Raw genomic sequence first — 23,086 nt, 5'->3', positions numbered from 1 at the left:
AATTAATTTTTGCTAAAGTAGGGACTTTAGTCCTGTAAGAATGACTTTCATTATTACCTGGTTTTTAATAATTTGTGACTGTCTTGCCTTCCATTTAAATAGGTCTCACTTTGTCATTTCCTTAATAATTACAGAACTAATTAATGACCTACATCAAATTTTCCAAGGTTTGGATAGAATAATTATTTTAGATATGACAAAGATCTTGCAATAATAACATGAGCAGAGCTTGATTATGTGAAGGATTTCACTCAGTTTTAAAAACGCTGAAACTTGAATTTCAGATTCCCTTTTTTTAGCTTCCATAATATCTATAATACCTGTTTAAAAGAAAACAAAAAAGCCAAACAAATATAACCCCAAATGCCAGTGGTATGTAAAGAAACTTCAGGCTAAATCAGTGCTGTGATGATCTATTGCCTTGTGTACCTCTGCCTTCACGTGAAAAGTTAGTTATGCTACTATACATTCAAATTGTGCTTTCTTTCAAAATTAAAAGCTTTTGGAGTTGTGAATGCACTGTCAGCACTGAAGTTAGAAGGTTGTCTGCAGTTGGTGAATAATATCACTGAGAAACTCTGTTGTTTTAATTCCATCATGAAATACCAAACAAGTAATTTCTGGTTACTCTTCAGTGGGATAGTAAACTATGTAGCTCTTCTAAGGAAGAAGAGGAGAGTCCCAAAGAGCTGAAAGTGGGAGAACTGCTGATACTTGTACTTCACTGCTTTAGAATATTTAAATTGCAAATGTTTATGATCAGGTAACTGAACACTGAAATTTGTGTTGTGCCTGTTTTCAGTAGCCAGCCCTGCTACCCTTGGCTGGAGAGTGACACTCCTGTAGCCTCCACCGTGGTCGGTTTGTTTGCAGATTGCATCAAGCTTTTGCATGAGAGCTTTAAAGGTGAGCATGAAATCCTAACCTCCTCACTTCTGATTTGGAGAAAAAAACCACAGAAATTTAGTGTGCATTTTTTTCTTTGAGTGTATTTTAGTGTAACTCACAAGTTTTCATCTTCAGAAATATACTTTCTTCTGAAAGCAAGTTTTATCTGAATTTTTTTCTGTTGTTAATTCAGCAATTTTCTTTGATTCTAGAAAAGCTGTTGCCAAGCCACCATGGGGCTCTCTGGTTACACCTAATGCATTACTGTGAATGTTGCACAGCCCCCAAAATGCCAGAGTTTATTCTCTATGCTTTCCACACTGAGTTCAGAAGGCTTCCATGGAAGGAAATGCATCCCGACCAGATGCTTATGGAAGAGTTCTTTAAAGTGAGTTCATGGGAACTGTTGAATTAAGTTCGAAGTCAGTGCTGCCCTCGAAAAGAGCTGGAGAGCAAGAGACAGTTCTTTTAGCAAGTAGGCTTTTAAAGTTTGTTTGTAGCATTCACAGCTGCTCAGTTTGTGATGGATTTTTGTAAAGGAGTGCTTTTGAGTCCTAGACAAAGTTGTGGGGAGCTGTACAGCTCCCTTTTCGTTGATGTGCTTGAATGTCTCATTTATTGCTTATGTATATAATGTTTTTAGTTAGATTTAATATATTTTGCTAGTGCCATGTTGTTCTCACTTCCAAGTCATCTGAGACAAGGTAAAGCTGCAAGAGGGGGAATGAAATGATGGAGAGAAGACATTTGTCTACTCTTCTGCTGACCTAAAATGCTGCTGTAGATTTACAGTTGGCTAAGGAACTAAAAAGTATGAAAGTACTTACATCTTACATTGTACTTGCATTGTTTTACACACCTTTTTCCCTTTCTCCTTTCTAGATTGAAAGAGGCAGCCCCAAGAGTTGTTTCTTGTTCTTGGGTTATGTTTTATGTGAAATAAACTGGGTCAGTGTCCTCTCTGATGCTTGGAATCCCAACCCTCACCCTCAGACTCACAACATGATTGTCTGTTTGCTGTATATGATGGTGCTGTTGGCAAAGGAGGAACAGCTTATAGGCAAAGAGGTAATTTTTGTGAAGGTTCCTACCCATCTCTTAAAAGAAAAATAATCCTTTACTAGAAGGGACATGCAATGTGACTAAGTCCAGTTCATTGCTTCTGGAGGACTCTGCAGAGGGTCTTGATTGTCTTCAAGAAGTCCCATTTCACATCTGTCAGCTTTCTTCCACTTGCAGCATCTTCTGTTCTCCATTTCCTCTGAGGCATTACAAGATGCCACATCAAGATGTCACCAGCAGCCTTTGACCATCATTGTATTTCAGTTTAGGAAAATTACCAGAGTTCATGTGCTTTGACCTGAACGTGTTTGCTTATCAGAACCTTCTCAAGCTTCAGAAGATAGCTGTTTGCACATGGTGTGAGTCAGCCTCAGGAATTCCCTCCTTCCCTCCAGCAGTGTGTTAAACTGACACACTGTCAGGAGGTTTTTGCCTCCCAGAGCACTCTTGTGATGCCTTGATCTAAATCTCAAACTTTCTCAGCCCTGTGTTCCAGGGCATGAGCAACTTGAGAAGTACTTGTTGTACCAGTGTCACATTCCTGTAGAAGTAGTGTAATTTGTGTTAGTTCTGGATTGTCAGCACAATTCTAGTATTTGTTCATTCTAAAACTTGTAGAAACATAGAGTAGGATATAGAATATCCTGAGTTGGAAGTAGTCATGGAGTCCAACTCCCAGCCCTGCCCACACACCCCAGCAATCCCACCCTGGGCATCCCTGGCAGCGCTGTCCAAACGCTCCTGGAGCTCTGGCAGCCTCGGGGCCGTGCCCATTCCCTGGGGAGCCTGGGCAGTGCCCAGCACCCTCTGGGGGAAGAACCTTTCCCTGATACTCATCCTGCACCTCTCCTGACTCAGCTCCATGCCAGCTGGTGTTTCTCTGTGTCCAGGGGGCTCTTTTTTTACTGCAGATATTTAAGAATAGATGAGAGCTGCTTGTAAACAGACAGCTTTCCATCTGCTGACTTGCACTGCTTGTGTGAGCTGTGTCTCCATCCCTGCTGTGCTGTTTAGGGTGGTGTTTATGAGAAAAAGCACATGTGGAGTCTCCCAGGTTGGTGGATGATTCACTGAATCAAAAATTAGGGACACAATTTCTACTGTGAACTTAGATGAACCTATTTTTAAAAATAATATTTTAATGCCTCTTTTAAACCTGTACTGAAGTGACTTTAACTTGAAGGGTCTCCATATCTTTCTAGCCATCTTTACGTTTTTACATGTCAGATTTTAACATTTTTTTCCACTGACTTTCATGCTTGATTAGAGCTACTGCAACAGTCTGCATACAGTTTTGCAAATGCTAGAGATGAAATACATGTGTTAGCTTACTGCTTGAATAAAGAATTGGTTTTCAGACAGACTCCCAATGGTCATCTATTTCTGTGGCTTTTCTGCTCCATCTCCTTCAAATTCTGAAGCCAGATCTTCCTTCCAGTATTGAGTACGGTGCATATGAATTGAAAACTGCAAAGAAGGTGTAGCTTAAACCCATGTCTTTAAATCTTCAGGAATCTCCACTCATAAATCTTCTTGGACAGACCAGCTCCCTTCCTTGGCAGCTTGTGGGCATTTCATCTTACCAAAGCATCATCAGCTACTGCAACAGTCACTACCCTCCCTCTGTTATCCTTGCTAAGGATGCTGGAGCTGAACTGATCGTGAAGCTCCTGAAAATCTCAGCAGGCTTTGGGGCATCTTCGGATAGTCACATCCACCTTGTGAGTTGAACTAGTTTTGGAGCATCTCCATGCTGTTACTGGCTTTTGCAAAGTTCTGCTTGTGTATATTACAGAATAAGGAAAGAGTTCTAGGTGTGATTTTTCTTTTTTTTTTTTTTTTTTTGGTCCCCTAATTGATTTTAATTTTGTTTGACAGGATGCAACACTGAAGTGCCGAGCATACATTCGCCAGGTGGTTCAGTTCCTCAGCACCTTAGAACAAAGTGGAAAGATAACCCTTGCAGTTTTGGAACAAGAAATGGCCAAGTTGCTAGATGATGTAGTCATCTTTAGTCCCCCAGGTTTGTGTTGAAGAAATGGCAAATCACCTTAAAGCTGTTCAATGCTTTGTTCTGCTGAGTAGATTGATCTGTGATGATTTAATTATTTGCATTACTGTCATGTGTCCCTTACAGGCAGCAGGGCATGGTGCTTTGGTGATGTATATATAAGTGGTATATTAGCACAAAGCAAAAATATGAATCTTACTCCACGGAGCTGTCAAGAGTGACAGAACCAACATTAAAAACAGGGGTTGTGTTGTGAATAAAACTGGCTGATACACAGGAGCTTGAGGGATAAATTTCTTTGTCATCTGGTGGTTTAGGGTTTTTTCTAATTTTTATTTTACTTGTCATTTACCTCTTTTTTAAAGGGAGGAATGACACAAATCCATTCTCTTGGTCCTGAGCGATTAGAAGTAATGGCTACAAACTTAAAGTGGGGAAAATTAGGTTAGATGTTAGGAAGAAAGTCTTTACTCTGAGGGTGGTGAGACACTGGCACAGGCTGCCCAGGGGGGTTGTAGATGCCCCAACCCTAGCAGTGCTCCAGGCCACGTTGGATAAGTCCTTGAACAACCTGGTCTAGTGAAAGTGTCCCTGCCCATGGCAGGAAGGTTGGGACTAGATGATGTTTAAGGTCTTTTCCAACCCCTAACATTTTATGATTCTATGAGTGGATTCTCACAAATGGTTCTAAATCATAAAGCTAGTAAAACTTGACAGTATTGACATAGAAGAGGTATATTGGTGTACCCTAGTGGTATGGTGTGTCCAGACACACAGGATTTATCTAGATCTCCTTTTTAGTACCAGTACTATCTTGAGGTTCCTCTGTCAAACTGTGAGTTCAGGTGAAAACTGTGTCTCGCTGTAGTCCGCAGAAATGGTTGTGAGGGGCTGTGTCTCTTCTGCCCATGGCCCACAAAGATGTGTAACGAGGAAGACCAGTGTCCACACAAAGTGTCCAGTGGTGAAGCTGAACCTGGGTTCCAGCGTCTCTTCACTGAAATGCTTCTCTGCTTTCTGACTTGCAGACATGGATCTGCAGACGCGCCACCTGGCCCTCAGCAGCCTGTTCATGGAAACGCTGATGATGCTGAACAACTCCAGCATCACCACGGCCGAGTCTCTGCGGGGCAGCCTGCGCAAGTGGATCAACAGCAGAGTGCAGGGGCTGCTGGCCATGCCCCTCCTCACGGCCGCGTGCCACAGCCTGGCCTCCGTGCGCCACATGGCCGAGACCACAGAGGCCTGCATCACTTCCTACTTCAGCAAGGGTAGGAGCCTGTCTCTGTGTCACTGTCTCTGATCAGTCCGGGATGCCACTGTGCACAAATTGTCTGGAATTATGAAGTGCTTGAGGTTGGAAAGGGTGTTAAAGATCACCTTGTTCTGGCCCCTCTGCCATGGGTAGGGACAAGGGGAAATGGCTTCACGCTGATGCAGGGTAGATGGGATATGAGAGAGAAATTCTTCCCTGTGAGGGTGTTGGGGCCCTGGCACAAGTTTCTCAGAGAACCTGTGGCTTCTCCATCCCTGGAAATGTCCAAGGGCAGGTTGGACGGGGCTTGGAGCAACCTGGTCTAATGGAAGATGTCCCTGCCCATGGCTGGGGGTGGTATAAGATGGTCTTTTAGTTCCTTTCCAACCCAAACTATTTTGTGATTCTGTGATTGTGGTTTGGGTTTTACAGCTGCTCTAATTGTGTGTTTCCTTAATATCCATACCTGTCTCCGTGAAAACCGATTTGCTCTGTGTAGTGTGGCTGTTTTTCCAGCTAAAGTGGAGGACTTCATAAAAAAAAAATCACCCCAGGAGAACAAAAGACATTTTTCCCCTTCTCTGTAGGGTGTTCTGTAGGCTAATTTAAGAAAAAAATACTCTGGTTTGGTAAAACTCTGTAAGTGTGGTGTGCGTGGTTTTCTTTGGTTTCTTTTTTCTTCTATTTTTCTGTTTACATAATCCTTGTGGAACTACATTTCTGTTTCTTTCACTCTGTGGAAGATTTCAGTACACCTGAGGGAAATACTTCTAATTCCATTGCTAAAATGTTCAAATTTTAGTCCTGGCTGAATGCTGAGAAATAATCTCACCTTGACCTCAAGGAGGTGCCCTATGATAGTGGAATTTTTCTTTCCTCTCCATCAGTTGCATGATATGCTGATTCCCTGAAAAACACCTAAACCAGCCCAGATTCTCTTAACTAGTAGCCCTGGTTCTTAGGTTTTACCAAGTGCTGCTTTCTCACACGCTTTTTATTCTTCTGCTTTCTTCAAAGATTCCCCTCATCACCAGGAGTTAGGCTGGGGCCCTATACTTGCCTCCCTCCAAGTTCCTGAGCTAACCATGGAAGAATTCCTGCAGGAGTGCCTGTCTTTAGGAAGCTACTTGACCCTCTATGTCTACCTGCTGCAATGCCTGAACACTGACCAAACCCTTACCAATGAAATGAAAATCCTGCTGACCATCAGCAAATGGCTGGAGCAAGTGTACCCCAGGTATGAAACTTGAAGCTTCTGAATGTGCCCAAACTTTTAGATTATTATTATTTATATTAAAGTTTATTTAGAGTTGTGTAGCTGGTATAATTAGGTGGCCCTGGTTAATTAAGTTAATTTCAACAGGCTGCTGGATGAAATGGCCTGTCCTTCTCTATCTACTAATACTGAGTCTACCCATATGCAGTGCCAACAGAAAATAGCTGTGGTGGTTTAAGAGAAGAAGAAATTTAATTTGCTAGCAAATTAGTGAGTTTCAGTCATTTTTCAGTCAGATGAGCTCGGTTTCAATGACAGCCTGGATTTGCGCTCAGTTAAAATGACCAAAAGCAAACCGTGAATCGCTCTGGGTTCCACTTCCCAGCGTGTCCACAAGGTGGGATGTGTTATGTGCTGAATATTCAGTCTGGCATTCTGAGAGACCTGGTGCTGAAAGCTGCTGGATGGGGCCTGTGCAGCAGCTCTGAACCAAGTCTGGAGCCAGTGGATCTGGTGGGATGCCCAGGGTTGGTGGCCTGTATTGCTGTAAAACTTCTCAGATAACTGGGTTCTGTGGGGAAAGGATGCATAGCCTTGGGGTCAAAATAAAAATACTTAACATATGTAACAACTGTAGTTAGAGTTGCTGCTGAAGTTGCCAGGATTTAGCAATCCTGATTATCATTTTTCTGTGTTAGCGTTGATAATGTTCATATTTTCTGTAAAACAATTTGGGAAAAGGTATGTTCCCACTGTTTCTTGAAATTCAAAAAACACTTTCACTGTGGTACGTACTGTAGTAATTTGATTGCCAAGGTGTGAAGGAGACAGCAAAGCCACCATATAAAGCAGATTAAACCTTGCTCTAAACATCAGATCTGAGATTGCCTGGGATAGGAAATGACTGGGAGGAGTAATGTGAGGATAGTCTGATGCAGGAAACTCATGCTGGTGCTTTATGTGGAAAATCTGAGCTTGTTAACTTGAACTGCCAGCTGTTTGGGGAAAGATTAAAAATAGCATAGGGGGAACTTCATTTTGGGCTTTACTCAACAAAAATCTTCAATGTTTCCTAATCTCAAGGATCATATTAAAAGTCTAAATTGTTGTGGTAACAACATCCAGTGCTTCTTAAAGTGTTTTATTGGTAAGTAAAAAAAAGAACAAACAAGTAAAGATACAGCTTAATTCCTTTTGTGCCAAGTCTTAGGCAAGTTTAAATCCACTTACGACCGCAGTATCATTTATTTCCAGTTGTAAAGCTTAAAAGGAAGCACTGTTCTTTGTCCTCTTACAGGCCCTTAAAACCTGCTAGCTGGTGGATCAAATCCCTAACAGTAGCAGTTACAGCAGTATAATAACTGGTGGGGTAGTATAGTTTATGCTATCCTTATGTAATAAAATTAGCTGTCACTAATTAACAATCTGAATTCTTCATGGATCTAATGGGGAGAGAAATAAACTTCTTAACCTATGCATCAGACTCTTTTTATTTTCTCTAATTTTTCTCCTTACATCTTCCCTAAAGCTCAGCAAAGGAAGAGGCAAAGCTGTTTCTCTGGTGGCATAAAGCCATGCAGTTATCCTTGGTGCAGCTAGAGCAAGATGACCCTGTTCTGATTGAATCTGTCATCCGAACCCTGCTGTCCATCCAGGGCCGGCAGAGCCAGCTGGCTGAGGAGAGACTCACTTCTGGATTGCTTGGTGCTATTGGGTTAGGCAGGAGGTCTCCTTTGTCACCCAGGTGAGGGCTGAGACTGTGGTGAGTCAATTGGTTTGAGTCATGGTGTTGAAGAAACTGCAGCCTGGGTCAGAATGCCCAGTGCAGTGTCAGAAGGTGATCAGAATCCAGGCTGCCTTCAGATCTGTAAAGTTGTTTGGACCTATCACAGAAAAAGCACAAGGGAGTGTATTCATCAGGTTAAGAAGCGAGTATGAACCTCTGCAAAGGTGGTGAAAAAGGAAAGAAAATGCAGTTCTGATTCTGTCCACCTCCAGCAAAGTTTGTAGGCAGATACAAACTTCGTATTTGAACTGTTAGTTAGAGGGAGATACTTCCAGCTGGTCTGTAGAAAACTGCTTCAGCTTTCTACACAGACTTCACAAGATTTTGTTTAAAAGCAGACACATTGCATTTTCTGTCCTAACCTTGAGGTATTGGAAATGTTAAGAGAAGCTCAAAGGAGCATGTGCTTGCTTGTGATTCGGTCTACCTTCTAAAGAGAGACACTAAGTTTGTTAGGTGTCAAAATCAAGTTCACTGTGGAAAGAATGCTGAGAAAAAATCCCATAATTGTTTGTGGAACACCAATTCAACCCTGCACCTAAACATAACTTTGTGTTTATAAAGACCTTCTGGGATGCAGTGCTGTTCAAATTGCCCTGAATTTTTGGTGTCATTCAACTCATCCCTTGATTTGGGCCGTAATAATGTTTTATATTCTGTCACCCGAGGAGTATTTCAGATGTGAGGTGAGGAGTATTTCAGCTAGGCTTGAAACTGATGCAACTTTTCATGTGAAGGGTATTTTGTTATCTTCTAGTATGTGTTGTGTCCTGTTGTGTGTATACCCAGAGAAGCTGGGATCCCCTTCCAGTCCTGGAAGTGTCCAAGGCTAGGTTGCACGGGGCTTGGAGCAGCCTGTTCTTGTGGAAGGTGTTGCTGCCCATGGCAGAGGGGTGGAATGAGGTGAGGTTTAAGGTCCCTTCCAACCCCAACCATTCTGGGATTCTGTGATATTGAAGTGACACTGGAATAGATCCTCTCAAGCCTTTACTTTGTACCTCATGCAGTAGATACCTCACGGTTAGATCTTACAATTTATCTGCTGCTGAGATGTGAAAATCTGGTGTCACCTTGTCCCTCTGTGCTCTCCCTGTGCAGGTTTCGGGTGGTTGCCCGCAGTTTGTCCACCTTCCTCCTGGTGCAGATCCCTGCAGAGAGCCAGGTGCGCCTCAAGGCTGGGTCGGAGCCCAGGCTGTCTCAGAAGGCTCAGCAGGTGAGGTGTGCCCATCTCTGGCTGCTTGACGTGCCCTCTCTGCGTGCTTGTTTAGCTTTTGGGGTGAACTTTGTAAGAGTCACTGCAAGCATTTCTTCAAGGTAAATCCTGCTCTCACCTTGTTGTTGAACTTCGGCAGCAGGACTGTGTGTTTGACTCTGTCCTAAAGTGATCCTGGGTAAAACTTACAGTGTTTTGCATGAATATGAAGGCACCATTTTCTAATCTTACACAATTAAAAGGGGCAGACGAACATATGTCTGTAAAACCCGACTTCAGAAAGTTTGGAACATAGCAGGTAGAAGGAATTTAAAACAAACAGGAAAAAACAGTGCTGCTGTGGTTTGCACTGCTTTTCAGTGATAAAGCAGGGCTACATTCACACTGACATTTGTTTATGTGCAGTCAGGGCTTAAAAGTCCTGTGACAAATAAACATTCCTCCTTTAGCATGTGCACTGACCGTGGTGTTCTTTCAGTAAGCTCTTGAGAAGAGGAAGGAGCTGTTGGTTGGAAACCAAAGCAAAGTAGCTCAGTACAACTTGATTCTCTAAGAAAAGAACAAAACTTGTTCAGAAATATTTTCTACATTTTCCCTTGCTAGACTTGCCAACGTAGACTTCTCTGCATAAAATTTTTAACTTGACAGTTAATATCTAACTTTAATACTATTAATGGGAACAAAACAATACTTCTACGAAAGTCAATATATTCAGAACAACCTAAAGTGAAGATCTAAGTGTGTTGCAGCTTGTAGTTTGACATAATTTCTGTGAAACCATGTCTTGAGTTCATGAAGTAAATATTTTACAACATTTGGGTTACAGAATCCTAGGAAGCCTTAATAGGACAGTTTTTGTGTTGATCTTGGGGAGAGAACAGCTTGACAAATACAAGTTGACTTGAAACACTGTTATGGGATTGTAGTTTACAGTTGTTTTGTTCTGAGTACTCTGTGGAGGTGAGGATCCTTTAGGGGAATTGTGCAGACGGTGGTGTGTTACGGATCGAGGTACACACAGCTAACAGCATCTTCCCTTCTCCCTGTAGGCACTGAATGCTCTCGAAGCCATGTCATCCAACAAACAATACATGGATTTCCAAGAGCAGCTCTCCCAGGCCTCTGTGTTCATCAAGCACCCCGAGCACTGCCTTCGGGATGGCAATAACCTCCTGTCCCTGCTCGTGAACACGCTGTACCCAGAAGTGCATTACTTGGACAGCATTCGGTAGCGGCGCTGGGCGCGCGGGGCCGGCGGCGGCTCTGGTTTACAAACAGCGTCCTTATTGCACAAATGATTTTTACCTTCAGAGTTCCACTTTAATTAAGTCAGACCTGTGAATAGGAACTGCACACTGTCAAGTTTTCTCCACTTCAAGGTTTTCTTGCTTTCCTTTTGAATTTTAGGCCTGTGGAATTGCTTAATGGTTTGGGTTTCTTGGGGCTTTTTTTGGTGGTTTGTTTTTTTTTTTTTTTTTTTTTTTTGACTGAAAGCACTTGAGTATCTTCTGTGCGTGGTGCCCTTTGAAGAGAAGGGTGCCTGGGGATAGGTGTACAAATCACTAGTCAGCACAGCTCATCCTGTAGTGTCTGAAATTTTTGCTTGGTGCCTTTTTTTATTTTCCAGTGTGTCATCACTCAGACCAGTTCAAAGTGAATGGAGGACTGTGTGTAAAAGAGGTTTGACTTTCTTAACCAGGATACCTCTGAGTCTTACCTGAGTGTGTGTCTAGTGATTTTTGTGAAATCCCTGTATTTGAAAAGATGGTATTTTAAATCTTGACTTTTTTGCTATCCCACAGAAATCTGTAGTTTAGAGGCATGCCTACAATCTTTGACCACTTCTGTAAATACCAACAAAAATAGGAACTAAAGAACTTTTTTTTTTTCCTGTTTTCTAAATATTAGTGTGTCTGCATCTATATTGCTTGATTAAATGCAAGTAACTTCTAGCCAAGTTCAAGGGGATTTAAATCCAGAGACATATTTTCTGGATCTCCAGTGTCTGAGAGGGGAACAGTCAGTTATGATCACGTTAAATAGGATTCCTTAATTACTAAAGTCTGGTTGTTTAGGAAATGTTTAACAACCACCACTTAAGCTTATTCTCTTCTGCCTAGCTGGGCATGACATGACAGGATTTTAGATGACACTGTGAAGAGGCATTTTTGTTGTATTAAATTTGGTGATCACTTGTTACAATTCTGTTGCCAAAGCATGAACCATGAGCCTGTAAATCTGTTGTTTCATCTGGATGATCACTGCTTTTGTTGCCTTGTCTGATCATAGGATGCACTTTTGTTTAGGAAAAGCAGAAGGAGAATTTTCCCGGTACTTGTTTGATGTCCCTTTAATCACTGATCTGTTTGAGCTGTCCCAAGGTCCTGCAGTCCCAGTCCCTACAGCTCTGTGAAGGAACTGATCGCTTTTTCTCTTCCTCCATTAATTGTGCCTTTGTGTTTATGACACGGTTGCACGTTAAAACATGAGTTCTGGTCAATAGGGGATAGAAATGTGCTACCTGCTGTCTGGTCAATGATGCTTTGAACTGTTGCTCTTAAACCATGGTTCTGGTGCTAGAGGACAGATCACCTTTTCCTTCTTGGCAGATTCTGCTAATTATGCCAGCTGGGTCATTAGATCACCGTCATTTTAATGTGGTCTTAGAGTTCTTTGCTCTATCTGCGAGCCTATAAATAAATATATATATGTACATCCCCCTATATAGTAACCAGATACCAATGCAGCATGGTTTTTAACAGACTCTTTTGGAAAATTCATGTCTGGAGGAATACATTCTGCTGCTTTTGCCCCCAAAGACTTAAAACCACTGGGTTTATTAGGCTCAATGTTATTGATCAGTTGCATATAAATGTGAAGAAGTCAGAAATATGTGTTTGACATGCACTTTCAAAATGAGGAATTGTTTCAGCTGTTGAGTTTTTACAAATGTTGTATTTATAACATGCTCTGTCTGCAAAGACCATGCAAAATAAAAAAGGAAAATCAAGCAATTTGTAACAGACACTGTGGTATTTTCAACTTGGTAGAAGGATCCACATCAGATAACACATAATTGCTGTATCTGTCCCCACAGACCAGTCTTCTGGCTTCATGATCAGTGTGGCAGTGGCTGAAGTCTGAACCTGAATTGTAGTTCTCTGTGCAAGTGTGAACTCCAGAGCTTGAGGCCTTATTTTCCAAGTGGTGACCAATAGATTGACTTTTTATTCTTTCTAGTTTTACTGGAAAGACTTTGGCATTCCCTGCACCTCCCAGATGAGTTCAGTACCTGAAGCCTCCTGGTGTGTGCACTGTCCCTCCAGTTTATACTGGTTTGAGTGGGTGTTTGAGTCTCCCATGAGGACCAGGGGGAATGAGTTGGTTTTGGGACACGAGGTCTGATGCTTCTGTCTGGACCCAAACTAGTTGAGTTAAAAGAAGTAATTTTTGAAAGAAAAATTCAGAAAGCCAAGCCTCAATCTCATGCACAGGTAGAAGTGGGTTCTCATTAGTCTGTCTGTAAATCATAAGGGCTCAGAAATCCAATTCAATTTGTCCAGCTAATATCTCTGAGGTCTCTTTCCTCTGTGACACCTGTGAAACCGAGCTCACAGATCTGTGACTACACTGTCTACTCTAACTTCCCTTTTCTCTTTGCATCTCTTCTTACTTTTATTAAATCTGGCTTTGTCACTGCTGGGATTTTAAGCTGGGATTTAAAAGATCAGGTTCAAGTATATCCTTGCATCTATTTCTTTCTTTTCTCCCCTTATCATCCTGGCCAAGTAATTTAAAATTCTGCTTTGCTTTCCCAGTGCAGATATTACGAAGGGGTGAACTTTAAAATAATGATTCCCAGCCTGGGGTTGAGCTTGCAGGCTTGATGGTATTTCAGTAGCAGTTTGGTGGTTGTTACCAGGGGCAGGATTGTGCAGGGAACAGTTTTGGAGCTGCTGCACTGGGATGGCTGCACAGAGCATCAAATCCAGCAGTAGAAACGTGAAAGTAGGTTCAAGCCACTTGCTCTTTCTTAATTCTTTCTCCTCCTCCTCATCTAAGCCAACGTGTTGCTCTTTCCAGCCTTATCCTGGGCATCTGTCTGCCTCTGCAGGACTCCAGGTTGACCCACATTGCCCTATACCATAAGCTGGGCCTGTTCACCTCACCTTGGAGGATGTTTACAGTTGGGTTAGAGATTTGTCTGTGCTTGGCCTTTTTGTGACTTTGTACTAGTGACTTCATCTCAGAAGAGAGATTTAAGAGATGAGTAGTCAGGCCTTAAAAAAACTTCTCTGTGTAACACAGGGATGGAAATGGTTTAGACCCAAAAATTGGGTGTATTGGAACATTTTCACAGCACATTTATCACAAAGCTCTGAGTTTCTGGGCACTCAGAGCTGCAGTAAAGTTAGAACACAGACTAGTTTAGACTTCTTATGTCCTGCCTTCAGCTCTACCAGTTTTTAGAAACCATCTTCCTTTTTTGCTTGGATGCCTCTTTAAAGTTAAGGTTTCCTTTAAACTCTTAAATAAACTCTTCTGGACATTTAGGAATAATAATAATAATAATAATTTTAAAAAAGGAAACAAACCCCATCAGAAACTCCAGTAGTGTTTTGCCACAGCTAGTATTTGAAACATGTCGGTAGCCCACTTGGATGTGGTTGGACAAGTGGAGTGGTGAAAACGGCTTTTCGGAGCAATGTTTGAAAAATACCAAAGCAAAAAGCTGTGAGACAATTTTATACTGTCACCTGCTTGCTAAATATCTGATACGGGCTAAAAACACACAGATAGGGTAAAACTGACATCCTGTGCTTTGCTCTTCCAGCTCCATCCCTTCTTTTTTTTCTTGTTTCCCCTTAAAGGCTGCTCTCACTTGTGAGGAGCAGCAGGGCTGGAACTCACAGCATCATGGAAGGGACCGTCGAGATCATCCAGTTCCAACCTCCCCGAGGCTGGTCTGACCTTCTGTGCCTCAGCCAAGGCCAGCTCTGTGTTCCCTGGGGAAGGACACCCGTGGGGGGAGCGGGTGGGGATGGGTCCACATCCCCTGCTCAGCTGCGCCTCGGCACGGCCCCTCCTGTGGGCAGGGTCTGGCTGCCGCCGTGTCTGCGGTCAAAGTTCTCGTAGGTGCACTCTGGCAGCTGTGGCCTGGCAGGAGGAGATGTGGGAAAGGTGAGGGCACGTTTCAGGCTGCTGCGGGTTTTGCGAGTGGCTCCAGTGAATGTCAGAGCATCTGTGACACTCTGAGACAGATCCTCTTCTACTTCACAGTAGTTTTTAAGGGTCTGAGTTGCAACTGCTGTTTTACAGCTTAAAAGCTTTTACATCTTAAAGTATGCAGAGCAATCTCCTGCACCCTTAGCATCCACTGTGCTACTGTCCTGCTCAGAGCCTCGGGAGGTTGTCACAAACCTCTCCTGTGAAGGATCTTCTTATGTAAGTGTTGGCTTTAAGCCTTCTTATCTATGTAAGTATCTATGCAAATATAACCCAGGGTGCAGTGTGGTTTACCCTGATAAATCCGCAAAACTATGCTTTTTTTATGCCTTTTTACAAGTAGTTACAAATTTGACTGTAGGATTAAATTCCTTGTTGTTTCTTTGGCTGTGCCCTATATGCTTGACTGTCCTGCTGGGATGGCCATGGCCATTGTTCTTGGGTAAGGTCAGGGAAGGAGACATGTAGGGGTAACTCAGGAGGGCGGTATCACAAAGAAATGAAACTACTCAGATTGAAAGGCGGCAGCCCCATGCAGATGTAATTATCCTTGACCTCAGATACATCTTCTGTACCATTAGACCAAGGGTTGTTTCTGGTGGGATTTTTTTTTTTTTAAATTTATTTTTTCCCATCCCAGTAGTTTGGCCACCCTATCTGTCAGGAGTGTCCAAGATCAGTGTTGTGCTGGGTAATGGGAAATGCCAGGGATTTGTGGGAGCATGCTGTGGATGCCAGCCCAAGAATCAGGCCCTGTCACACCCGAGCTGGGCTGTTTGCTGTCTCCATACCTTCCCTGCACACTTGGCTGAGCTCATCAGCTTTGGTGTGGCAGCTGCTTCTGCTCCATTACAAACTGGGGTGCAGAGGGAGGGGAAGATTTCTGTTTGACAGTGTCAGCACAGACTCCATCCCTGGCCTTTCCCTTGGGTGGATGATCCATTGTTAGTTTAACGTGGCATCACAGAACCATGGAATGGTTTGGGTTGGGAGGCACCTCATCATTCAAACCTCATCCAGTGCCATCCCCTGCCATGGGCAGGGATACCTTCCACAAGACCAGATTGCTCCAAGCCCCCTCCAACCTGGCCTTGGACACTCCCAGGGATCCAGGGGCAGCCACAGCTGCTCTGGGCACCCTGTGCCAGGGCCTGCCCACCCTCACAGACAGCAATTCCTTCCCAATATCCCATCCAGCCCTGCCCTCTGGCACTGGGAAGCCATTCCCTGTGTCCTGTCCCTCCATGCCTTGTCCCCAGTCCCTCTGCAGCTCTCCTGGAGCCCCTTTAGGCCCTGCCAGGGGCTCTGAGCTCTCCCTGGAGCCTTCTCTTGTGCAGCTGAACACCCCCAGCTGTCCCAGGCTACCTGGAGCCTTCCAGCCATGCTCTGGGCTTAAGGCACATCCAAACTTGTGTTAGCCCTTTGCTGGTGTAGCAGCCGTGTGCTGTGGTCTTTACACTGCTGCCCAGTCCCTTGTCCTCACACCACTGGGGTCTCCTCTCAGCTGTGCCCAAGCCAGAACCTCCTCCCAGCAGTGTCCAGTCCTTGTTCCCTCATGCTGGCTCACCTGAGCATCAGCTGAACCCTTTCCTTGCCCCAGGAGCCTGCTCTGAGGCCAGAGAATTGTTACCAAGACCAAGGACACACTGCACTTCTCACCTGGGCCATCCTCACTCTCCTGCAGGATAACATGAGTAGAAGGCAAGACATCCTTACCTGGCCAGGCTGGATGGAGCAGAGGGGGAACCTGTGAAGTGGGAAGGATGATGTGGGTTAGCAATGAGATCAAAGTGGGCTGGGAAGCCAGGAGTGACCTAGAGCTGTTGGGAAGCTGCACTGGAGGGTGGTTGTGGCACTCCAGTGAGTGGGAAGAAGCCCTGATGTCAGGTGTGTGGCCCTCTTCATGTTCTTGGGAATTAGGCACTGGAATATAAGGAACAAAAGCATTTTTGGTTGGTTTGACAGCTTCTACTGTTCAAATCAAGTGGTGGCTTCCATGAGTGTGACATCAGATTGTCCCTACAGATGAGTCCCAGCGGTGGGACATCTCATTCCCCTCAGTCCCCTCCTGTCGATGCCACCACTCAGCAGCACTGGAGGGCTGGGGGCCAGTGGCCTCTTGGCTGCTTGGGATGTCATATCCGTCAGTCCATGGGCTGATCCTCATCTCCTGTAAGCTGGGCATTCCCTGATCTCACAGCCTTGGTGTGGCTGGAAGGTGGGATTTCTCAAATGCTGGCTACTGGGTAGTGAGGCCCTGGGGGACTGACAAGGGCGATCTGTAAAATGAGGGTGCTCATCCCAGGAGATTAAACTTGTGTGGGATGCAGCAAAGGGAAATCCTGGCTGTGAGCTACAGGGGAAGTAATTAGCCTGCTTCAAGGAAAAAAAAAATCTGGTTATGTAGGCCGTGGCTTCTCCACTAATCTCCCCTCTGTTGGTTTATTAACATTTCTTCCTGGGCACAGGGAAACTCCTGCCCCCTCTGAATTTTCAAAGGCCCCCTGTGTCAGTAGGCTGTGACTAGCCAGCCAAGAGCTCTTGGCTCTTCCTGCTAGAATTATCCTCCTAGGGTAGAAAATAATAAAATCATTAATATTCCCCCCCCGCCCCCCCCCGCAAACAAACAAACACACTGCCTGACTGTTTCTGCTCTACCCATCCCTGGTTGCCAGTCGGCGGGAGGGAAGTCAGGACACTGACCTTCTCTGGAGAAAACGGTGAAGCTCAGCATCACCAGCAAAATGAGCACCTTGATTCCCAGCGGCACAAAGATCAGGATCATGAAGGAGGAGCTGTCGGAGTCTCTGAGTTTGTAGAAGTAGAGGGCCCCCTCTGCCCTGCCGTGGCTGTTGACAGCAGTGCAGGTGTATTTCCCGTCGTGGGTCAGGGACCGCAGCTCCTTGGTGACGCTGTGGCCGGAGCTGCTGGTGGAGCTGGGGTTGCCGTAGAGGGGTCCGGTCCAGGTCAGGGCGGGCGCTGGCTCCCCCTCGGCCGTGCAGCGGGCCTGGAAGGTGTGGTCCCTGTTGGAGCTGACTGTGATGTTAATGATCCTGGGAGCGGCTGTGGGAATCGCAACAGGGGAGGGAAAGTGGGTCAGGCTGCAAAGGCAGGTCTGGTGCAAAACCCCCGGAGTGAAGTTTTGGTCTTGGTGGACCCTCAGCATTGTTCTCTCAGGGTGAAGTTGGGCACTGGTGGGGGAGAGCTGGACCTGCCCTGCCCCTGAACCCCCCGTGCCCTGGGCTGATCCCCAGCGTGGGCAGCAGGGAGGGGGGATTCTGCCCCTCTGCCCCGCTCAGGGGAGACCCCACCTGCAGAGCTGCCCCAGCCCTGGGGAACAACAGCACAAGGACCTGGAGCTGCTGCAGCCAGTCCAGAGGAGGCCACCGAGATGCACCAGGGCTGGAGCCCCTCTGCTCTGCAGCCAGCCTGGGACAGCTGGGGGTGTTCAGCTGCACGAGAGAAGGCTCCAGGGAGAGCTCAGAGCCCTTGGCAGGGCCTAAAGGGGCTCCAAGCAAAATAGGGACAGGACTTGCTGTGACAGGACAAGGATTAATGTTTTGGAATTAAAAGAATAGAGATTTAGATTGGATGTAAGGAGGAAATTTTTTGAAAAGAGGGGTTTCCCAGAGAAGCTGTGGCTGCTCCACCCCTGGAAATGTCCAGTACCAGGTTGGACAAGGCTTGGAGCAACCTGGTCTAGTGGAAGGTGTCCCTGGCCATGGCAGGGGGGTTGGACGAGATGAGCTTTAAAGATTCTCTTCAGTTGAAACTGTTTTATGACTCTATAGATGTCTGGATCAGCCCTCTCCTTCCTTGTTTTTCTTGGCACTTTCTTCCCCTAGATTCCCCCACCCAGCCCATGTTGGATAGAGGGGCAAAAGGATTCACCCAGCAAAGCCTGGATGCAAGCATGTGTACTCTGTTTGTTTTATCCCAGTAATGCCTCACTCATTTTTCTGAACCTTGACCAACTTCAACTGTTGTGCCCTTCCTTGGTGGCAGAAGGCAGAGAAGTACCACCCACCATTGTAGGCACAGGTGCAGCTGGTGACCTTTTTGGACTTGGCTGCAAGTCCACGTGGTCCAGGACATGTCAACCACAGTGTTCTGCGCAAGTATTTTTTGGCTGTTCCTTCAATTCCTGACCTCCAGAACGCACGTGGATGGACCCATTTGTGTGAGCCCTTTGCTCAGTGCCTGGGACTTGCCAGATTTGGCAGGTTAGTTATAGGAAAATTTCTGCTTCTTGCCACAACCTATTTTTGGTGGTTTTTTCCAGCCCCAGAGTGACCAGATCACCTTTAGGTGGGACATTAGGAGAAATTTCTTCATGGAAGGGGTGATTAGACATTGGAAGGGGCTGCCCAGGGAGATGGTGGAGCTCTTTTCCCTGGAAGTGTTCAAAAAGGTGCTACAGAAAATGAAGGGCACTAAGTGAGTATCCTTACAGACGAAGAGCAGGAATTCATTTTTTTTCAGACTAGACAACAAAAATAGAGTTTGCAACCACCTACAGCACGTCTTCCCCTTCGTCCACACAGTGCAAGAGGAATCTGAGGCTGTGTGTCATGGGTCTCTGTGTTTTGGTTTTTAAATTAACCTTTTAAGCATTAATTAACCCCTCCCAATCACAGCGTCAGGGCCTATTCCCAAGCAGGGTACTGTTTGTGTGTGTGTTATCATTCCTCTGGTGTAAAAATCCCCTGAGAAACAGGTCTTGCTGCCATCCTGGCCTGGTCCTGCTGTGTGTGGGTGCTCATGAGCTGGGGCAACTGAAGGAGAGCCTCAACTGTGCAGAACTTCTCAAGAAACAACCAAGCTCATCCTTGGGTCCCATCTGAACACCCACGCTGCACAGCAGGTATAAGGAACTTCCCTCTCAAAAGCAAAATCACCCAACCTCATGGCCTGGGTAAGATCTGAGTCTGCTTCTGAGGCCTCTCTCCTAGCTCCCCCTTGATCTGTGAGCTTGCCCTGGGAAGTGGGATTAGCATTTGACATTTGTTGCTCTGAGCTGGCTTTCCAGGACATTTGTACTTCATGTTTCACGCTCCAGAGGATTCTGGATTTATTTTACCTGGGTACCAGGTATCTTGTCTTTCCAATCCCCTGCTACCACCCACGCCCTGTTGTGCTAGCGCCTGTGAACGTGTGGTCAGCACCTGGGCTGTCCAGTTCAGGTTCTGATGGAGAGGATGTCTTTAACCCCATCTTGGCTCACCCCAGCTTGCCTCTGCTGTGTGCCCTGCTCCTGTGCTGCAGGGACTAAGTGGGATGCTCAGCTTTTGGTGGGCTCTCACCCCGACTGCCAGAGCCTCGCCATTTCCTTACTGGTTGTGTTCCTATTCCCTTCCCTGCATTGTGCTCATTGTCTTATGCTGGAAGACTGAGGAGCACAGTGAATATTCCCTGCTATAACGGAGAAAGAAAAGCCAACCCTTTGGAAAACCATCTCAGGTAAACTTCTGCTACCATTTGTCATTTCCCACATCCTGTGGCTCTTCCCTAGAGGGTGGCTTTACCTCCTTTGTCTCTCGCACCCTCTTACCAATCACATGCAGCTTTATCCCATTCCTGCTCTCATACTTGTCGTGGATGTCTCCGGCCAGCTCCACCCGGCAGAAGTACCTCTCGCTGTCGCTCCAGGTCAGGTTGTCAATCCTGATGGACAGGTCCTTGTGCCGGGGGTTGCCCAGCAGCTTGTACTTACTCTTGTGGCTGATGGCAGTCTTGCAGAGCTCGCTGCTGCTCTGGCTCACACACTTGAAGACTATTGTGCCATTGTAAGGCTCCTTGATCCTCCAAATGGCCGTGAGGGCCCGGTCAAATGTTTTGTAGGGGTGTGTGAAAGTGCAGGGCAGGATAACCATCTTCCCAAGCTCTCCAGTAACGTCAGAGGGGACGTGGACAGACCAGCCATTGCACTGCACACCTACAAGCAAGAAGGGATCATGGAATTGCAGAATGGTTTGGGTGGAAGGGGCCTTAAAATTCATTTCATTCCACCCCCCTGCCATGGGCAGGGACACCTTTCACTATCCCACATTGCTCCAAGCCCTGTCCAACCTGGTCTTGGACACTTCCAGGGATGGGGCAGCCGCAGCTTCTCTGGGAAACCTGTGCCAGGGCCTCCCCAGCCTCACAGCCAAGAATTTCTTCCTAATATCTAATCTAAATCTCCCCTCTTTCAGTTTAATATATAGACACGTCTATCCACCCACTGTTCTGCTACTACCAACAGCTGTAGCAGCAGATTGTGGCTTCAGAAACATCTGTGCTGGCATTCCTGTCTTATGAAAAACTCCTTTCATTAGATCAGGGGCTCTCAGTAGCTGGGGATACCTGTGAAATGTAAAAGTGTCCTGTAAGTAGTTCCACCCATTCCTGGTCTTGCTGGCTTCACCATATGGGCATTCAGCTGTCAGATTACTCCTGCAGACTCAAAGATAAGATTTGTTTTTTGTTCCTGTATCTGTGGACCATAACACTTGACAAATATCTCTGTGGCAGTGCAGCTTGTAGTCATCTATTGTGTGCTACACAATGGACAAAGGCCGTCCTAGGGCCAGTTCTCTGTTCAGGTATTTACATCGAGTCAGCTCCAAGCCAGTATTTTGATTACTGAGATCTGGAGTTGTGCTGCCCTGTCATACACAATAACGATACGGGCACCTTTTCCAGCCCAGGTAATCTAATAAACTATGCTGCAGCACTGCAGGAGATTCGTGAAGCTCATGGGTTTGGAGCACAAGGACCTGGCACTGAAAACTGTAATTGCTATTGCTTTCTAGCTTATTTGCTCTTGTTTTAGCTATTTTGCAGCATGTCACTGCAACCTTTACTTTGGGAGAACTGTAGATTATGTGCTTCTGAGTACAACTTGCTTCTCTCTGCCACCCTTTTGATTAGTTTTTTCTTTGTTTTCAATCTTAAGCAAAGAACTTCTTTTTTTTTTTTTTTTGGCACATAAGCCCCCCCTTGCCTTCCAGATGAAAAATAATGTTAAAAATAAGTGCTTTTAATGCTAACATCTCCGCCCATTTCCATGGAAACACAGTTTGCCTAGTTATGAGTGGAGGGAGTTGTCAACATTCTGTGTATAATTTACCCTTAACTCTAAAGCTTCAGCGTGGTAGGCCTGCCATATTCCTTTTGTTATATCCAGGCTCCATTTGTTCCTGGAACTGACGCTCTCATGAGAAACAGAGAGGCAAATAGCCTGCCCACCTTACAGAAAGTAACTCCCAAAAAGGGTTGTCAAGATGAGTGAATCTGCTGGTTGTCAGTGGGAAAGGTCATGAAGACAAGAGCAAGAGCTGGGGTCCAGCCCAGGCACTACCCTTTCTCTGGAAAATGCTGTTTAACAGTGTCTCTAGCAAATCTCAGAGAGTTTAATGGAATTTAAGAGCATATTTGAAGTTAAATGAGAGCTTAAGTGCTCAGTGGAACTGGAAAATACTGCGTCTGTTGCATAATAACTCCTAAGGAATATGAAAGGAGGGTGGTGATGAAAATGCTGCATCCACCTGACAAAGCTGGGGAAAAGTTAGATGAATTCCCTGCACAAGTTAGAAAAACAAAAAAAAAAAGCAAAAATCCCCCACAAACTGAGGACCTCTCTGAGTTTCCCAGGGTTGTCACATGCACTTGGAATTTCAGGATGCTTTTAAGCAGCGTAATGGAGGGTGCAATTCTTGGAGAGTTTGTTGTAGCAGGCAGTTCCCTGGCACTCGGACTAGAGTGAGAGGAGAAGCTGTGATCAGACAGGGGTTGACAGCAAGCTCAGAACTCACCCTTCCTGGAGATGCGAAGGAGGCACAGCAGAACCAAGCCGAGCTCTCTCATGCTGGTTGATGTTCTCCCCTGAGGGCATCAGCAAACCAGAACCATCTCCTTACATCTGAGCTACTGGTCTTGCGGTCACAAAAGGTTTTTCCAGGGGTAGAAGAAGTTGTGGTTTTCTTCTCCTTGGAGTGAATGAGTCGTTTAGCTGAACCACCTCCGGGTTCAGATATTAATAGTTCTGTGGTCAGTCATATGAAAATTACACCAGAAGGAATCACAGTATTAACCATTTTCCAGCTAAAGGGAGGGGATTGCAGATTGGGGCTGCAAACACCCATGCCATGTGTGTGACTGGGCAAGAAGGGATGGCCTTGCAGTGCTACCAACTCACCAGGCTGGAGGAAATCCTTGCAATCTGTCTGAGGGTGTGACAAGCAAGACTCTTGCTGTCCTGGCTTCAGGCAGCCTCCTCCTGAACCTGGAGCCTGCAAACCAGCTGTGCTTTACTCCTTGTGCTCACTGGTTGTTTTCATCCCTAGGTATAGAAAAAAACCTCAAACCACTCTTCTTTTGAAGTCACTTGTGCCAAGGTTCACTGGTAGATGAGTGGTTTGTTGTCCCCTGGCACCTTGCTCTGTCCA

General features: G+C 45.4%; 2 protein-coding genes across 4 annotated transcripts in view; one reads left to right on the top strand and one right to left on the bottom strand.

Annotated features, from left to right (window-relative positions):
* EPG5 (ectopic P-granules autophagy protein 5 homolog) overlaps positions 1-12,454 on the top strand; it is a 55,084-nt gene extending 42,630 nt beyond the window's left edge. For 2 of the 3 annotated variants that reach the window (XM_039567047.1, XM_039567046.1), the window contains exons 35-44: positions 803-906; positions 1,101-1,276; positions 1,771-1,956; positions 3,462-3,671; positions 3,829-3,973; positions 4,990-5,232; positions 6,234-6,453; positions 7,961-8,176; positions 9,317-9,431; positions 10,481-12,454. In XM_039567047.1, coding sequence (XP_039422981.1) covers positions 803-906; positions 1,101-1,276; positions 1,771-1,956; positions 3,462-3,671; positions 3,829-3,973; positions 4,990-5,232; positions 6,234-6,453; positions 7,961-8,176; positions 9,317-9,431; positions 10,481-10,663 — 1,798 coding nt within the window. In that variant the 3' untranslated portion in view covers positions 10,664-12,454. The remainder of the gene's footprint in view (positions 1-802; positions 907-1,100; positions 1,277-1,770; positions 1,957-3,461; positions 3,672-3,828; positions 3,974-4,989; positions 5,233-6,233; positions 6,454-7,960; positions 8,177-9,316; positions 9,432-10,480) is intronic. The other variant, XM_039567048.1, reaches the window with a different exon arrangement.
* Positions 12,455-14,160: 1,706 nt separating this feature from the next.
* Positions 14,161-22,505, bottom strand: SIGLEC15 (sialic acid binding Ig like lectin 15). The gene is made up of 5 exons (XM_019292001.2): positions 22,454-22,505; positions 20,209-20,592; positions 17,361-17,720; positions 16,374-16,404; positions 14,161-14,588 (listed from the first exon to the last, which is right to left on the bottom strand). Exons 1-5 carry the CDS (start codon positions 22,503-22,505, stop codon positions 14,492-14,494), a joined length of 924 nt encoding a protein of 307 aa, XP_019147546.1. The 3' UTR covers positions 14,161-14,491.
* Between the last annotated feature and the right edge of the window lie 581 nt (positions 22,506-23,086).

This window comes from Corvus cornix, chromosome Z, assembly GCF_000738735.6.
Source record: "Corvus cornix cornix isolate S_Up_H32 chromosome Z, ASM73873v5, whole genome shotgun sequence".
In the NCBI taxonomy this organism is placed as follows: Eukaryota; Metazoa; Chordata; class Aves; order Passeriformes; family Corvidae; genus Corvus; species Corvus cornix.
The sequence above is the reverse complement of the archived record's forward strand: the minus strand, read 5'-3'. Positions and strand labels throughout refer to the sequence as shown.

Coding starts and splice junctions, on each gene's coding strand:
- SIGLEC15 (XM_019292001.2), bottom strand. CDS start 22,505: ATGAGAGAGCTCGGCTTGGTTCTGCTGTGCCTCCTTCGCATCTCCAGG. Junction 17,721..20,208: donor GATAAAGCTGCATGTGATTG/GTAAGAGGGTGC, acceptor CGATTCCCACAG/CCGCTCCCAGGATCATTAAC. Junction 16,405..17,360: donor CACCGTTTTCTCCAGAGAAG/GTCAGTGTCCTG, acceptor CCCACTTCACAG/GTTCCCCCTCTGCTCCATCC.